Below are 18,960 nucleotides of genomic sequence, written 5' to 3' on the forward strand. Positions count from 1 at the left end.
TCTGTAACTGATACCTCTTCTTTTGGGTTAAAACCGTTTTTAAAAAATCCCTCCTCCCACTGGAAAAACCTGAAACCACATGGTCTCTGTAGCCTGAGTGTAATTTTGAAGTTGGTTTAGTTCCTTAAACAACTTGATTATCTCTAATGCAGAATCCTTATTGAAACTGTATCAGCCCAGGTGCAAAATCTGCTTCCCCACCCTTGCGATGCAGCTGCTGGAAAGCCTTTTAACTTGCTAGTGTTTGGAAGCCCCTTTCCCCCTTCTCCCCTCCCCCAACTCTATGCAAGTGAGTAATTTATAGCAGAATGATAGATTCTGATGAAATTCATCTTTGTAATAACATAATACCCAAGTATTCATTATAGGCTGTAAAAAGCTCTAAAATAAAATGTAGGTAAATTTCTTCCCTTTCCTGCCCCATCCCCATAAATACTGGCCCGGTAGGTGGAGACGGGGAGCGGCAGGAATAAGTATGCTACATCTATGCACATAAATTGATATTATTCACATGCTTCACTTGAAGCAGATGCACATTTGTAGGTCCAGGGTGTTTTGCAATATGAGTGGAATAGCAAGTAGGTATTTTAGAGCTCAAACATCAGAATTGTAGTTTTTTAAAAAAAGAAGAATTTGCTTTAGCTCTGAATAAAAGCAGTTCAGCTTTTTTTTGCTTGGTGTGCTACTGTAACCCAAAATATAAAAGCCTCTGTCTGTCTTGTTTTCCAGAATAAATTTTACATAGAAACCAAGCTTAACAGAGACTTAAAAGATGACCTTATAAAGCTGTTTACGGAACATGTTGCGGAAAAGCACATTTACAACCTAATGCGTAAGTAAATTTATTGAACTTAGAGTGGGAGCGATCAGCTTGAACCAGGTGGGGAGGGAGAAGTGGAGCAGGTAGGAACGAAATGGCAAATGACTAGCTTTAAGACCAGATTCAGGGTCTGTATAATTTAGAACGCGACTGAAAGGCACAGGAGTGGATGCCACGCCGTGTATTTGGTTTACCATTAGAAAATACAGTGTAAGAAAATTGTGAACACATATAGAAGTAGTAATGTTCTGGAAAGAAGAGCTGGTGTATTAGTACCCACCACATAATGATGGTTGAAATTAGTTGCCAAAGTATTTCACTCATGAGGGAAAGGACGCTGCTCTTTCTTTTGGGCTTGATGATTATGATGCAGTTAATATCTTATTGTTCTACTTTAAATTTGTTTTCTAGCTTTGGTGTCGACATATTGACAAGTGTTGATAGGTGAAACAGGACTGTAGTGTAGCTGGCAGAATTGGGGTCAAGCTGGACCATTTGTCATGTACTGCTCCCAGCCATCAGCCCCGCTTCCTGCCCCACCAGCAACAATTGTAGATATGTAGAGCTGGAAGCGACCTCAAGAACTGGTCAGTCCCCATGCCCTGAGATGAGATTGATGATGGGGCAAGATTAAGACTGTAGTTACCAGTATACGGTATATACTCTTATAGAGCTTGCTCCTTAATGCTAGTAGAATGGCTATAGTATCCTAACACTCTTAAGATCAGACAGCTCCCCAGAACTTTTGTTGACATATTTAATTTTTTTAACCCTGTTCCTGCAATTAATGCTACATGTGTGGAACTCTTGTTTCTTCTAAAGAAACTTATTGAAGTTAGTGGGTGTCAACGCAGCCAGTTGCAGGCTTGGGATCTTGTAGCAGTCATTGGCTCAGAGTAATGAGAGCAACTCTGATTTTTGCCATTATTTCTACTTTCTGCATAGTTGGACTCAGCATGGGGTTAACATATATATCAAGTTTGCACTGTGTGCATATTCAAGACAGTGAAAACATTATGTAAGTTAATTCAGTATGACCTTCTGTGAGCGAGTAAAGCCCTGTAGCGTGTTATTTTTCTAAAATCTTCTGGAAAAAAGTACTTCCTGAACTTTTTTACCATATAATTTATTACAATTAATTCATAAAAATATCAAAAGTGATGCAAGGATTATATATAGATGGAATTTATCCCACAGGGAAGCTTTCCTTTTATTACAACAGGTTATCTCTCTCTTTCTCTCCTCTGCTGTTTTGTGGTGAGCTGCAGAAATCAAATTAAAAAAAAATTATTGTAAAAGGTTTAAAAAAGTATAAACTGCAGGTGGCAGAAAAATGTAGTGGGTATTGTAAATTAGTGCCCTCGTTAGGTTTTCCCTTAGTCTTATTAGAGCTAAACCTTTTAAGTTCTTGGTATATTTTTAAAACTTCAATAAGCTTTTCTTACTGTGATCTGTCTTTCTGACATGCATTCTATCTTGTCCTAGGTCTAATAGATTTGAAAAAAAGCTCACTCAATGCATTTAAATGTGATGCCTTTGTGAGTTTAGAATGTTCTTAAAATATATTAGCAAGTAGTCATGTGTGTATAAGCTGAATTAATGTAAACCATGAGGTTTATCTTAGTTCAGTATGATGGTGATATCAAAATAAATGTGTTCAAAGTAGCTTTTTAAAGGAAACAGGAATCAAAGATTCAGCTGTTAGGTTTTAACATCTTAAACTCATTCTTACACTAGTATTTGGTTCTTTTTATATAGTCTAGGTTCAACACAAAGGAAAATAAATAACTCTAGTTTTTTAAATTGCTCTTTTAATGCATTTCGTTAATAGTATCTCGAGAGGTGAATGGCAGTTGAAATAAAAATGTCAAAAGGAAGAGTAAGTATATTTGACTTAATGCTCTTCTTCAGCTATAGCACTGATAGAAGTAGAGTGGAAATTTCCTCCTCTGAGCTGATCCTGAATGATGTTCCCATTGACCAAAATTGACTCTAATCCCGTTTCCAATTTTAGCAGAAATTGTACAATCCAAAAGGACTGGTTTAAGGAAATGGTTGAGTTGTTTGTGGTTGGAGAATATATGATATCTGATTTCAGAAGGAAAGGGAACATCTGCAAATAGAATTAATTGTTTCTTGTGATCAGTGCAAGGTGTTGGGGTTTACAGTCATTCTTTGCAGAAAAAGAATAAGATAAGTGAGCTTGTTTGGTCAAAATTTGCCTACATTTATACCTACTTAGCTGGATTGTCTACTACAGAATTGGGTTGTTGGTGCAGAAAGCTTTCTGAACTGTTATAATATTATGATACTTATTAAAAATGGTGCTATAGTATACAGACCCATCTGTGCATGTGTGTATAAATATCTCTGTCAAAAGCAGATATTTGTCATGGCTGAGTTCTTTAACGTAAAGTGAGGATACATTAAACTAAGTGAACATAACCAGATTATTTTTTTTATGCAGGCTGAAGCTGGCTGCAGCTGATAAGGCTGCCTTCAGTGCAGCTGTTTTAAGTGGTTAGTAGGCCACTTACTTGGCGCAAAACTGCTTAACTGAGTATAACAAGCAGAGATGGAACATCTTATTTCAGGAAAGCCTCATTAATATAAAGTGATGCAGATAATTCCTCATCTTTACTTAGAAAAAGTATGTTCCTTTTGTTGTGGATAGCAGTTATGTATGAGCTTTCTGAGTTTTGCTGCTTACAATAAATTAGGAATAGTTCCTAATTTGGGCTGCAGTTGCAATCTTCACACTTAAGTGCTTCTTAACCTAAGTACCTCTTCAGAAGGCTTCGTGTTGTCATTCTTTCCCAACACAACAGCATACAAACTTCCAGGTCTGTCCTCTTAGTTTTAGGAGCTGAGCTGTTCTGTTTTGAATGCTTGGGAATAGACAGAGGAGAAAAATGATTTTTTTTCCTTCAAAACTGGAGAGACTCTTGTCTTGGCATAAGTGCTTTCTGATCTCGGAGCACAAGAGTCCTCCCCCATTACAGTCGTCATATCTTTTAGTGGACTGTAATCCAGAAATCCAGCTCTTTTTATAGTTGAATTTGAAAAGTCTTGCTGTTTGGCCCTATTGTGCGTCTAGAGAACCTTTTAAACAAAAAAGTTCAATGTCCTTGATGTGGACTGAGCTTATAATAGCAACCTGAAATTCTGTGGTCTGTCACAGATAAGGAATTTGCAAACTCTAGATACCTTCCTTATTGGCAAAGAAGCCATAAGTTACAAGTCCCCTTTCATTTTTTAAATAATGGGTTGCTCTTCACCTTCAGGGGAGTACTGCCCTTCTCTTTGATGGTTAGACTTTAGTCTTTCTTTTATTTTCTTTTTTTTAACAAAGATGTGGTGCATAAAATTAAAAACAGACAGCTGAATATTGTAAATTACCTTGAAAGGCAGGACCGTCCAACTGGTGGCCTGCAGGTCACATCCTGCTCCTAAAGCATTAACTTGTGACCCCATTTTCCCTCCCCACTTGCTCCTGCTGTGATAGCTAGGACTGCACGTGTGGCCAAGGAGGAGAGCTGGCCTGTGCTGAAGGTGGGTGGTGTGTGCAGCCGAGTGGGGGGAGCTTTCCAAAGACAAAGAGATTGATCTCTGGATCTAAACTACAGGTTTCCCTCGCTTTATGCGGGTTCTGTATGTGCGAATTTGCTCCTATGCAATGACCTTTTTATACCAGAAATTCATTGTATGCGAGGTAAATTCAGTCTTGTGCCATGATGCGGTGGAAGCCTGCAGTCAGCTGCTTTGTGCGGTGCATTGTGGGACGGATGCGCGCCAAAATATGATCTGTGTGGATCTGCGCTCCTCGCTCTTTGTCTGTGACATGTGCTTCTGTAGTTGACATCCCCATTATATCGGTGCCCTGTGCTTGTGTGCACTGTTTGCTGTTGGTGGGTACCAAAATTGTCTTGTAGAAATGGGTCTGGGGGTCAGTACAGCTGAAGTCTTGGAACATATCCCTATTTGTTACATTGTAAAGTAGGTTCCCTTTATGCAAATTCAAGTTATGTGCAGTTTTCCAGGAAGGCATGTATAGCACAAAGCGAGGGAAACCTGTACATGGTTCTGAAGGGCATTTTCAGTCGCTCTTGAGCAGAGTCATTTAGCAGCTATTAAAAAGAGAGACTTTCTCCATTAGGAAAAAAAATTAATATCCTCTACACTGCTTTCAATACCCTACTTTCTTTCCCCTTGCTGGCTGGAAGGGGATTAAGTATTCATACTTTCTTACTTCTCACCTGCCCTTTCTCAGTAATGGATCAGACAGAGGGAAGGAGTTGTCTGGTTTAGAGACAGGAAAACTGGCATCAGCTTGTTGGTAAAGATGTGTAGTAGAATTTACTAGGCATGCCAGGAAGGTACCGTAATGTGAAAAGGAACTGTGCTGCAGCATCTGTTACCCATATAAAATCCTTCTTCGGGCATAAAATAATGAAACCTCTGAATAAAGGCTTCCACAAGAAATACACCGAGCCAAATTTGAAACCAGGTTCTTGGTTGGAAAAGAAAGATACACAACTCCTGAAGATTCAAACATTGATATAGCTTTAACCTCTCTTTTTAGCTGGTACCATATTTTATTCTTAGTATATCCCATTTTCCAAGTCCTAACATGTCCCTATGCAGTCATTGAACTAGCTAATTTAAAGATTACTCATTTGGTCTAGCAGTTTTGTTATCTATAGGCTGACTGATTCTAAATAGCAAGTTTATAGACTGTTGCTTAAGTACTATAAATATTTTATAGTATTTAAGATGAATTTTTATTTTGCTAATGGTGAAATCAAGATAAATAGTTGTCTGGAAGAGATTCCTGACGTTGGCCAGAATGAAGCAGGAGTTAGTCTTCTTTTTACTTCCTGTTACAAACCTAATTTGTGTAAGGGATTTGTACTGTTGTCTTTTCTGAAGTCTGAAGCCTACAGATTGACAGTGGTCTGTTGTATGTGCATGGATCCTTTCTTCTGCCTCTGGGAATGCTTCCTCTTAGTCTCAGGACTCGTACTTGCTAAGCATTTCTGTCTAGTAAAAGGCTCCTTTTCTGTGTGACAGCTTTTGTTACATTTTTTTTCCTCCATTTTTCCAGTCATGTCACCTCAGATTCATTGGGGGGTAAGTCTGGCACCATTCACCTTTTCATTTGAAGACGTGCAGCTCTTTCATCATCAGATAAGAGAACGCAGTATGCTGCAGAAGGGTCTCCTTTTATAAAGATAGAGAGGGAGAAGGAAGGCTTTTGACTATTGTGTGTTCTCGGAAGCAGTGGGAAAATGGGCCTGAACATTGAAAAAGGTTAGAGATTGACAAGGAAATCCACTCAGATTATCCTTTATTACATGTGACAGGAGATTAAAAAGTTGGGTATAATATAAAAATGTAGAAAAGGTGAGGTAGTTGAAGGTCAGTACATGTAGCAGGAGAAGTTTTCAGTTTTGCCAGGGTTTTTGGCTCTTCATTCGTTGATGTATAACTTGCTCAGTTGACATCCAGAAGTGGTTTGTTGCCTGATTCATGCGGACACATGTATATTATTAACAGACGTGTTGACCTATCCTGACATCAGTTGGCTTGTTAACTTCAGTGGACCAGAATACACAGATTTATTTCTAAGCAATTGGCCAGAGGACAATGCAATAATATGACATAATGCCATTACGCTAATACATTCCCCATCTAGCGAGGTCTCTACAGAGTACTGAGAGCTGTTCAGTTTTAATGCCAAGATTTTCTGGCTGTGCCGTTGCAGCAGCAGGCTACTTTCCTTTCCCATTGTCTGCCCTTCCCAAGGTAAATCAGATTGAAAGATATTGCTGCTGCCCAAAGATGTTGCCAGTGAATTTTCTGATATGACTCTTATTTCTCAGGGTAGAAATGGATGCTATCAGGCGTCATAGTTGTGTTGCCGTAAGAATTTTTATGGCAGCATAAATGACAAGCAAATAGCTGTCCCTACCCTTTCTCATCCCACAAGAGTAGTAGTAATGGTAATATTTTTAAAAATTAAAAAAATAAAATAGTAATAAATTGTGCTGCCGTGTTGCGGCAGACATTTATTTGCTGTGTTGTGGAAGAGTGTGGGTAGTCTGGAGCTGCCTGTAATCTCCAGCCACTGCAGGCAGGTATTTCAGGGGCCTGAGGAGTCTGGTTGTGCACACCCTGGTAGGATCAGGCCGCTCAAGCTTCAAGAGCACCTGCCTGGCTTGAGATGTGCCTTGGGGAATCTTGCAGCACATCTCCTGCAAGTGGGGAAAGTCAAGGTTCCCCACTTATAGAGGTGCATCTCTGCAAGTGGGGAAAGCCCGCATGGGTTCTGGTATGGAAGCAAGGGACCTGGGGAGTCCCCAGTGCCCCATGTCTCCACGCTGGGGCCCATGCAAGCCCCTGCTTCCATGCTGGGGCTTGCACCAGGTACTGCACTGACCTGTGCTTCATGTGGAGGCCCGGGTGAGCATGGATCCATGTGTGGTGGGGTGGCACAGCAGCTTGGGAGCCAGGAAATTCCTGGTGCTTCCTTCCTCTATGCAGGGACCTGTGCTGACCCATGCATCTGTGAGAAGCACAGCTCATTGCAGGTTTTGGCCTGGAGGCACAGGGTACTGGGGGTTCCCCAGCTTCTGTGCTGCTTCATGTTGGGCCCTGTGCTGACCTGTGCTTGCACATGAAGCATGAGCTGGTACAGGTTTTTGCAAAGAGGTGCAGGGCAGCAAGGGGATTGTTGCCAGGACTGTTGTCCTGCATCAGGTGACTTTTCATTCAGTAAAGCAGATCAGCTATGGCAGGAAGCATCCTGCCACAGCTGTTCCACTTCTGTTTGGTGATGTCTGTTTCTGCCTCGGTGAGATGGCAGGCGGAAAGCAACCTGCAGTTCCCTGGCGCAGGAGAGCATGTCTGAAAAGGTGTCCGCTGAGAAGAGACCCTCTGGATTTTCAGCTGCCTCTGCCAAACTTTCCATATTTATGGATGTCTGCTGTTTCAGTCCTCTAGCTTTTTACCCAATAAGGAAATATTTAGTAATGTAGGTGTCTTGACCCAAGCACCTCTGCTTTTCCCTGAAATCCTCTGGGTTAAAGATCTAACTAAATGTTGTCAGTGAGGTTTGCAGTTATAACCACCAGCTCTAAGTACTGAGGTTTGCAGCTTTAAAAAGTGCATTCCAGTCTTTCTAACACTTGCACTGTGGTGCCCACTGGTGTCCAGCCTGTCTGGCCCCCAGGGCCTCCCATGGATCTGGAAATTTGGCAGAGGTGGAACAGTGGCAGTTAATACTGCTACCACTCTCTTTTTGCCAAATTTCCCAAACCATGGGGAACTTCACAAGCTGGATGTGACATGGCTTTGTGGACAAGGTTTGGCTTGCAGGCCGTAGGTTGAGCAGCACTCGTCTTGCAAATACTACAGCTTAAGGTTTTTCTGAAGGATTTGGACAACTGAAATCACTCTTGCACTTTGGAAGACATGGGCAGCAAGTTAGCTGTTCTATCAGAAGGATTACTATCTAAAAAGATATACTGGTTGATAACTCCAAGCTCTTGTTCTTTAACATGACAAATAGGATGTTGCTGAGTTCCTAGACATTGTGTGTGATAGTGTGCCATATCAAAAAAAGAATAACACACTGCGTCTATGAGGCTGCAGGTTGCTATATTTTACGTTGTTAAATCTATAGATGTTTATATTAGATCACTTAATGTTTTTTAAAAACCTGAAGACTGCAAATTACAGGTTGAAAGCTAGAGCTGAAGTTCATGCTCAAAGGAGGAGGAATTCCATCAAGCAAGAAGAAAGTCTGAACTGATGAAGCAAGAGCAGAAACCTTAGTCACCAAAAACCTCTCATAGGACACCAGTAGGAATATTAGTTCATTACAGCAGATGAAACTAGGCAGTAGAGCAGGGTCAGCTATGTTTTTGGGCCAAAAACACCCATCACCTCTATTTGAAGATGTTGGCATGCCAGGGTTGGATGATGGAGGACCCGCAAGGGGCCCAACCCTTTTTGTAGCAGAGCAGCCTGGGCCCCTTCCCCACTGTCCTCCCTGAGGCATGTATGCACCCACCACCGGCAACGAGTTGGGCTAGAGCTCTGCAGACCCCAGTGCGACTGCCAGGAAATGTTAAACTGTTCGTAAGAGCACAGTCTAGTTGCAAATTACTCCATTTTTTCCTCAGAGGAGGAGATGTGAAAAGAACTGTGCAACTGGTGGAGAACTAGTCATTCTTTTTTGCAGTTCTATGATCAAGAGCTAGTTTATCTTATTTTAAAATACCTGTCTTATTCCTTAGCAGTAGCAGTCCACTTTGTCTGCCATTGAAAATGGTATAAACCAAAATCATTCTAAAGCCCTCTCTCAAACTGCAATGAAGTTGTGTGGACACTATTGGTCCTGGTATGGTTAAAGGAATGTTAAAAACTATAGTTATGACTAACATCAAGTCATGACTACACTTTTTCTTTTTTTTTTTTAGCTAGTGTTACTTTAGAAGCATCTGTGTCCACACACTTTCTCTCTAATTCGGAGGAGGGCTGCTTCTGGTGAGACTCAGAGCTGATAAATGCTCTGTTATCAAGGGGGGGCGGACCCCACCCTAATCCTGATGGCCATGCCCCCTCAGCTCAGCAGTGTGCAAGGCAGGGGAGGGCTGCTTTAGCACCCCTTGGCTTCTAGCCTGAGCCACTGCAAGCATGTGCCTGTGTGTCTGGGATGTCTATACAGGTACAAAGTGATTTAACCTAGTCAGGTTAGACTAACCTGCGAAGATTGAATCAAGTTAGGCTCTGGCTTTTTGGATGTCTGTCCCTAGCTCGAGTCTCCTACTGAGGCTGTGTGTTCAAATATCATGACTCAGATGTTTAATTTGGTACTTGGGAAATAAGTGAAAAAAATCTCATTCTGAATTATGACATTTTAAATGTTAACATTAAAATATCCTTTCATTTTACAGGAATCCAAATGCTTGCCTTTTAGTTACCTTTGGGCTTTTTCTTAGCTATTAGTTTTTAAAATATTAATGTTTTATAGGCTTTTTAGGATTTTTATTAGATACTTTATCTGCATTTTGGGTGATAAAGAGTATTTTTGTAGGTTTTACTGCTTGTGTAATGGCAAATGGTCAGGAATAAATAGGAATTCTTTCTTTCTTTCTTTTTTTTAATCTACCCTGTAGTCTTCCTTTTCTAAACTTTTGGAGGATTTACCTGAGTCTAGGGCAAGTTAGTTCAGAAACCAAAGAAAAAACAAATAATTTTATCATGGTTTTAATTATTCTGTAATGGTAAAACTGAAGCTTAATCATGTGAGGAAGGTGACTTTTGTGTACTTGTCTTTAGAGAAAATTTTGCCATAGTTCATAGACCCTTAAAATCTCTGCACATAATGCATATCTGCATTAGATTAAAGCCCGGATCTTGCAAAGTGCACTTAAATTTATGAACCAATATTTTATTTGCTGTTCTGTTGCTTTTGTTAAGCATGTGTAAATCTTTCAGTTAAATATGGACTGGGGCTCAGTCCTGCTTGCATATGACATGTAATTCCATTATATTCAATCGAATTGCACTCGGGGTATAAAATTTGCCATGCAAGATTTAAATGGTACAGAGCCAGTAGGATAGAGCTGCTGTGGTGGAAGGAATTATCCTCTTCATTAAACTTCTTCTGTTTTGGAGGTATTTATTATTATCTACCAGTTCTTCTTTCATGAAAGCTTCACCACTTACTTCAGTGGAAGTAGGCCTGAGTGAAAATATCAGCAGGAGAAATGTGAAACATCTAGTCTTGTGGGTCTCAAACAGGGTGATGAAGTACCCTGGTGTGATGGGAGATCCTTTAAAGGGTACGATGAGGTGACATAATATTAGCACTGTTGGGTGGGCAAACACCTACGTGATTTGCAAGATGGTATGTAGCCAGAGATTTCAAATAGGAACCCATAGTGTCAAAATATTTCTCTTGTTGTGATCTTTGCAACAGTTGACTTGCTCTGTTACTTTTTTTTGTGAAAAATGAATGAAAGCGAAGAACTGACATATTCCCGGGAGTAAAAATGGTTGCGAACCACTGATTTGATATATTGGTTAGCTGAACTAATTGTTTGTACTGATGGTAAAGGGCACCTCCATTTTGTAACTTTAAGTGGAATTTTTCTTTTTGAATGTGTTCCATTAGAAACTCATCTTCATTACTCTCCAGGACTCTGAGCGATGTAGGATTTGAAGCTACAAAGTTAGTTGGTACTGACCCTAGCTGACTGCAGATATTGTAGTTAGCTGAATCCTTTGATAGGGGCTGCTTCTGTTGCTTTGTGTGGGGTCTTTTATTTTTTTACTGGCTTCCCATAGAGCTACTGCAGTGCAGCTGCAGCAGATCGGTCTGTGGCTCTGTAATTCCTGACAGTAAATATTGCAGTGTTTGTGCACTAATATTTAACAGGAATATTTTAATGTCCATTATTTTTTGAGCAGATTTTTGCCTTGCAGCTTGGAATTTTTTGATTTATTAGTATAAGGGCAGAGGAGTGATGCTTTTGCAGTCAAGCCCCTTGACAGGAACTCAACGTCTCCTTCATGACTGCGCCAAGGACTCGCCGCCTAAGGGATAATGTCTCTTTCATAAATGTGTTGAGTCATTAATGTTGCTGAGGTAATCCAAATACTACAGTGATGTGCAAATAAATGGAAAGAATACAGCTTTACTTGCTTTCTACCATTAGGTTCTCCCACGCCATAATTTTTAGCTGTATACATGCTTTAGAGGGCGTTAATCTGTTCCAGTGTAGGCAAGAGTGGCCTGTTTAGCTTCTGTAATAGATGCTGAGTAATTTAATTTAAAAAAATGCAATGCCTTAATGTTTGCTTATTACAAAAGATCTCTTACAAGTACTCAATAGTTACATTAGCCTGTTTTGCTAACCTCATTGTATTTATGCCGTAACCTCTTTGCACATACTCTAAACCCTCATGGTTTCAGTTGTTTGTCAAACGTTAGAAACATGGGTCTAAATGCAGTATGATGTGCTGTTTGTCAGGAAACTGTAGCCGAACCTGTTAGCTATAAAAACCATCATAGTTCTTGAGATTTCTACACCTCTTCTATTAGAACTAGTTCCTTCTTTGAAACTTCCTGTTGCAGCATTATTAGGCTTTCATTTCTGAAATGTGGGGGAAGGGTATGTTCCAAAGAAAACCTGAATTATAGCTGCATCAAGACTCAATGTAAAACATCTTTCTGGCTTTATATGTAAAGAAAAACAGTATTGAATATACCATTCATTTTTTGTCAAAATGTTGAGCATAAAAGAATTCACTAGTGTACCTGACTAATGCACAAATGATTCGGCTAAACTCAGGTTAGCGTCTGTTACAATCAGACTGCCAAATAAATAGTAAAAAGAAAAATATTTGTGCGCCAAATTGAAATAAAGGTAGTAGAGGAAAGCACTCTTACATTTGTGCTAATGAGAGGATTGGCATCCAAGTGAACTATCCCACTGTTTTTAAAATAAAATTGTTTTATGAAGGTAGGTGGAGTAATCAATAACTCAGTGGAGAAATAAATTGCTGCTCATTTTTATTTGCTCCATGTTGTAAATGCGTCTGGTTAAGCCTTCAGAATTGTAGCATGTTGTAGAATAGGATTGTAGCTCAATTTAGGAAAAAAGGTTTTAGTGTAAGAAAGAAAACGGACGTAGTCAGCAGCTGTAATAATGTGGACAAATTTAAAAATTGCCAAACTGTTGCCCAGGCCCACAAACTGTTATTCATCCAAATAGTCTAAACCTGCAGGATTCAGTCTGTTCACTTCAGGGAATTGCTTGAGCAAGTTTAAGTGCGACTGTGTTAGGTCTGGCAGGTTGGTTATGCTGTGAGCTGCCATACTTAAATAATGCTGTCGTGCCTTTGGTTGGGGGGGTGGATGTACCTACTTGCTGTCCTCAGATGGTTGCATTTTGCAAGCTATACCAGACAGGTTTGTGATTTATGTTTTTGTTTTAGCATTGGTTGAATTAGCCCTATTTGTACAGGGGAGGCAGTAGGGTGGTAACATCTATACACGGGTCTACCATCTGTTCAGGAGTAGCCCCAGGTGTGGTTAATGTGAACTGGAAGCACTCTCATCACTGTCTCTTCCCTGTTGTATGCCCCCTTTGTTAGCTATGCTGCTCTACTGCCTCCTTTCTTGCTAGGTTGCACAAACCCTCAGGAAACTATGTAGGAGTTCAGCTCTGCTAGCATCTAAGGGAACAGTATAGCAAAGGATAGCTTCTCTTCCTTACATGGCTGCATGAGAGATGAAAAAAGAAATTGAGAACGAACCATACATTTTATCTCCCTTTTTTCATCGCAGCCCAGCGACAGGCTTTAACCCTGGGATGTGCAAAGTCTCGCCCTCAGGCCAGATCAGGCCTGTGGCAGACTCCATTTTCCAGCAGCCCCTGCCTGTGCAGCTGCCAGCACCCAGCCTGGTCCCATGGAGACCATCCAGCAGCTGCGTGGGGAGCAGCTCCACGACCAGACGCGTGCGGCGGTGAGAACATGGGCCAGGGCACAGCTGCGGCCCGCTGCCCACACGTCCCTGCCACGGGTGGGTTGTGTGGGCAGGGGCCTGTGGGGAGTGGATCACGGCTCTGCCCAGGCCCCATCCCAGTGCGCCCTGCCCACGCGGCTTCTGGCTGGTCTTCTGGCATACGTACTGGCGTCAGGCTGCTTTAACTGGCTATTCTTCCAACTATTTGAGTTGGTCTAATAAAAAATATTGGATTTACCCAAAACACCTTGTCTGCCTTGAAAATGTCATGCATTTACATGTTCAAATAGAGCCTTTAGCTAGGAACTCTCCGGCTTTTAAGTGTCACATTTACAATTCTGGTTTTGGGTTACAAATACATTTTCTCTCTTAAAACTTTTTAAGAGTAACTGAAAGTTATTTCTCCTCAATGGACATCTAGTTTGTATTTTGGTCTCTCTCTAGTATTTAAAGAAGCACTTTTAAAATTGCTTGTCTAAGCAGCTGAACATAGGAATGCAGGTCACATATAGAGCGTGTTTCAGTATTTGCGCATATCTTCCTAATAAAGCCTTAGCCTTTTGTGATGTCAAAGCATCCAGCTTTCTTGACTGGTGTGGAGGCTGCTTCAAGAACAGTCTGTAGGAGATTGATTGTGTCATTGGAACACACATCACAAAGCTACAGGTGAACGATGCTGGGTTTTTTTCCCCCGACTGTATTTCTTTCTGAAACTCATTTCCTTAGAATAGCTGCGAATAATACCATGTATGTAAGAAACACAAGAGAAAAAGATTTCTGTAGTTAGCTCTGCTTTGTGAAAGTCTTTCACATGAACAGGAAAAGAAAACGTAATAGCAAATACGTTCACTGCCATTGTAGGTAATGACTGAGCATTGAATTGGGGAAGCTTCTATAGCTAATATCATGCATTTCTCCAGAGTGCGTTAAAAAGACGAGTTTTATATAGCTGGCTGCCATCCGTTCTGGACTGGGCCAATAGGTTGTAAGACGCACACAGATTGGCAAGTGGTAGGTATAGTTTGAGGACCATTTATAACTCATTTGTGGTTGCATTTAATGTGCATGTTCAAATTCATGCTTAAATTATAAAATGGTTTTAACAGCAGTAAATCAGCTAAGACCATGCACCTCCAAAGGAAGATGTGATTACTGGTACGTCTGCCAGTTTCGTATAAACTCACAAAAACAATTAGAAACTAAATGTAAGTGTTCATTCCCATGTACAATAAACAACATTTTAAAGCATGTTTACAGCTAGCTTTTTTTATTGTTTCCAAGCGAGTGTTCATGTACAGATTTCAGAGCCAGAGCAGATTTTGTTGCCAACTTATAAAAATTGAAAGAAAGAATTAGTGGAACTGGAGATGTTTATCATAGCAAGGGTAAATAGTACTGCTAAAAATAAGTTGTATCTACTTCAGTTCTGTGTTGAATACTTAATTCTGTCAGTTGCCTGTTTTAAGTCCTGGATGTTTGTTTGGAAGGAAGAAAAATAAAGTATTTTACATTTTTATTGTGCAACTTTATGCATTATACTCTAGGACAGGGGTTGTCAACCAGGGGTACGCAGGGATGCCCTAGGGGGTATGTATGGGTGGGTGGGGATGGAGCGCTGCTGCTCCCCAGGAATAGGGCCAAGGGGACAAGGGCAGCAGTGCTCCTCTGCGGGTGGGAGGAAGCTCGCATGTGGGGGCTGCCGCTGCCACCCACCACCCTGTGTTGCCATTGCTCCATGTCTGGCCACGCACTTATTAAAAAAAGGTTGGAAACCCCTGCTCTAGGAGACTTGGGGATGAAGTCATTCAGTTGTCTGTTTGATTTCCTCTTTAGAAACATTGGGTGACAGTAGAAAACTTTCTTTTAATGTCAAATATATGCTTACATCTCGTATTTGCCTTGAAAATGCCTAATCAGATTTTTCTTTGTTTCAGCTTTACTTTTGGAAGCTCAGTCAACACCTTTTCAAATCACTCCTTCAACCATGGCAAATATTGTGAAAGGCCTCTATACACTAAGACCAGGTAAATATTCATTGCTGCTTTCTGGAATTTCCTATTCTGTTGTGCTGTCAGAACAGCTTATGCAGTTGTTAACTAAATATTCTGTATTTTTTTGATGGACTCTCACATTGGTGTCTGATGCCTCTTGAGTCAGCGGGGTCACGTACCCTCCCCCCCACCAACACCAGGCAGTGACTAGGGGGGTGGGGTCCCCCAACGGCTGATCCCACTGGCGGGGGGGGGTGGGAGGGGCAGTCTCATTCACCGTAGAAGCCGCCACGCTGCTTCTGGAGCTCCACAGCCACTTCCAGAAGCAACACAGCCGCTTCTGCTGGTAGCTCTGCTCCCTGGCTGGCGCTTGCAGTGGGGGCACTGGTGCTCCCACTTGCCCCCCTGCCCACTGGCTACACAGGGAGCATGGCCTGACAGGGTGCACATGCACCACCTATGCATTACCCCTGGACTGTCACGATCCAGTCTGTTAATATTTAGCTGGGTTATGGAATGGCACATTGAAATCATTGCTGTAGTTACAGAAGATCTCTAGGTGCCTGTAGGCATGCTGGGAGGCTGTTCTGATACGCTGTCGATGCAGACTCGATTAATCTGGTGTGCTGGAATGTGCTAATTAGCATGCTCCAGCCAGCCTTGGCATCTTGAGTATCAGCATCCTGGTGCTTCAAAATGGCAGCAGGGGTGCTTTAACTAAAACATGTTCGATGAGCTTTAATTAAGTGCCCCTGCCACCATATTGAAGCGTGGGGACATTGATACATGAAATGCTGTGGGTGCTTTTAATTAAAGTGGCTCTCGGAGCCACTCTGAAGTGCCCTCCCACCCACTTCTGGAGCATGTGTAAAAGTGTCATCTGTGTTTAGCTTCACAAGGAAGATGGATGCAAGTTGTCTTCTCACCTTATCAGAACCCTCAGTTCTTTAAGTGTAAAGTAAAAGCAGAGGATTTCACGTGTTAGTGCTTTTGTATTAATAAGAAGGGATGAAGCTATTCAGTGGTCAGTTATGGAAACTATTGCAAAGTAGGATAGATGGACTAGTGGGAGCGATATAGGTTAGTTCTGCAAGAGACCTGGGATCATATTAGATGGTTCAAATGGCCCTTCTCTCTTTGATCCTGGGATTTCAGAGACAGCTTTGGTATAACAAAGAAATAAGCAGTTTATTATTACATGCAAAAGCTTTATTTCACTCTTGCAAGGTAGAGTGTATTAGAGTGCAGACATTGTGTCCAGCAGTAGTTTTTATCAACAAGCCAAGACAATTATGGTATGGAATATCTTTCATGCATTAAGCTTAATTGGTACAGATCTCTAACATATAATTTGCAGTGCTAAAAGGAACCCTTATCTAGGGCTTGTATTCAGATGCCATTTAACAATGCAAGGGGTATTTAAGGTAGCTATCACCAATTAGTGCTTTCCATTTGCCATCTAATGACAAAGTGTATAATTTTAGCAATGTTGAAGCAACATTATATTTGTTAAGCTTTTATGATTGGTTTATATTACATATCCCTACCATCAGTTGTATCTAACTGTAAGGATGGAAGAAAATTTGGGTTGGTGATGCTGAGAAATTCTTGTGTCTGAAACAGGAATATTTTTACTTTTCTGTATCAAATGAAATATGGCCTTTTCACTCCTTCTGACAACATCGTTTCAGTTCAATAGGAAGACATAAACCATCAGTTTACACAGAATTTAAGCTCTTACTTTAGGAAAAAAGCTTACTAATAATATTTTGATTTTAATTGTAATCTTTTCTACCTCCTGGGTCAGAACACTTGGCAAGCCCCTCCCTTAATCCTCCTCTGATTAGATTGTCAGGAGTCATCCATCATGCCATCATTTGACCAGAAAAAATGAACTAAAGAACTAGACTCGTGTTAAGTGGCTGGCTGTCACCTTCCTAGTGCCAGATGCTTAAAAATTGAGTTGTGGCCTAGACATTCATGAGCTCTGTACATGGATATTTTTTATATATGTATTGTATGTACCCAAATCCAAGATAACTTCAAATTTAAGACAGCCACCCAATAATAAGACTTTTTATACATTGAAAATTATAATTATTAAGGAGCTTTCTTAAATTTTTCCATCACTGGCACAGGAGGAGGACAGGTAGCTCAACTCCTATAGCTGCTTAATGTGTGGGGACCCTGGCCCCAGGCTCAGCCAGCTAGCAGCAATAGCAGCTCTGGCTCCAGCTTTAGCCCCAAACTCAGGGCAGGGGCTGGGCCAGAGCTGCAGCAGTTCTTGTGCCATAACGCAATCTCCTCTGCTTCCCCTCTGTACCACATGGTCTCCCCTGTGCATCCCCTGGGCTACACATTGCACTGTCTCATGCTCGCTTTTTTCCCCATCCTTCCCTCCGCACCATCCAGTCTCCTCCCTGCTCCGTCTGTGCCCCCCCCAACATGCTGTCCTCTGTCCTCCCCCTCTGCACAAACTGCCCTGTCTGCGTGTCTGTCCACATGCTTGTGCATGTGCACAATAAGCAGTTTGACCACAGGCCTGTTTCTTTTGTCAGTTTTTCCTGATCTGAATAATTTAATCATTGCAGAAGAATGAAGGTTTAAAAAAAAAAAGATTAAATATGAGCCCTAATGATGATGAAAGGTAAACTATTTCAACTTTTCTTTACAAAGATGAAAACTAAGACTCTCCCAGTTGAGGATCTGGGCTCTAAGAGCAGTGCCAAACATTTCCAAACCAGATTTTTCAGTATAATCATCTGTTGACAACACTGTAACGATAAGTTTTAATGTTTTACTTTAAATCCTGAATGGGGTGGTTTTGATTTAAAATCACTGATCAGGATGCCTCAATTTAAGCATTGTTTTCTACAAAAAGTGTGTTCTGCTGTTTGATATCCTTTATTCATTTAACTTCTTGAAACTTTGCACTTTTAGGGCATTTCTACACATGCAAGCGCCACAGCACTGTGTGCGTCACTTATAGTTGTATAAGTGGCACAATGTGCATCACCACTGAGAAAATAGCGGCGGCATGCTTTTGAACTAAAACGCATCAGAGGTGTTTTAGTTCAAAACACGCTGCTGCCATTTTCTGTGCGCTGACACGTGCTTCGCCACTTATACAACTGCATGCGGTGCAGTGCCATTTGCATCAGCTTACGTGCGGAGCAGACTTGAGTAATCGCATCTGCTCCAAAGCAGCAGATCTCTGGCAGGTTGCAGGACAAAAAGTGCATGTATAAATGCCCTTAGAGAAAGGCAAGGGCTTGACTGTGTGTACACAAACTTACAGAGAGACAATAGGGCTGATGGGTGGGTAATCGGGTCTGTTATCTCTCATCTCCATGTACTGTTGTTAACAAGGATGTTCTCTCTGGAGACAACAAACTCCCTATGCCTGAAGAAGGACGTTTTTGCCCAAAAGCTTGCAAAGAACAATTTTTCCAATTATTTAGTAGTTCTAATAAAAGATATTGCGTCTACTCAAAGAACCTTGTCTGCCTGTGAACTCTGGAGAGACAAATCCACAGTTTTGAGAACTGAAACTAAGCATCACAGAGATGCTTAATGAGAGAAGCTGAGCACTGAGCTTTGGGTACAGT

General features: G+C 41.2%; 1 protein-coding gene across 3 annotated transcripts in view; it reads left to right on the forward strand.

Moving 5' to 3' along the window:
- Positions 1-18,960, forward strand: part of CACUL1 (CDK2 associated cullin domain 1) — a 78,727-nt gene that overhangs the window by 40,758 nt on the left and 19,009 nt on the right. For all 3 annotated transcript variants that reach the window (XM_090057747.1, XM_090057745.1, XM_090057746.1), the window contains 2 exons: positions 730-832; positions 15,296-15,385. In XM_090057747.1, coding sequence (XP_089913873.1) covers positions 730-832; positions 15,296-15,385 — 193 coding nt within the window. The remainder of the gene's footprint in view (positions 1-729; positions 833-15,295; positions 15,386-18,960) is intronic.

The sequence above is a fragment of the Crocodylus siamensis genome, chromosome 7, assembly GCF_052110815.1.
Source record: "Crocodylus siamensis isolate JL-2025a chromosome 7, ASM5211081v1, whole genome shotgun sequence".
In the NCBI taxonomy this organism is placed as follows: Eukaryota; Metazoa; Chordata; order Crocodylia; family Crocodylidae; genus Crocodylus; species Crocodylus siamensis.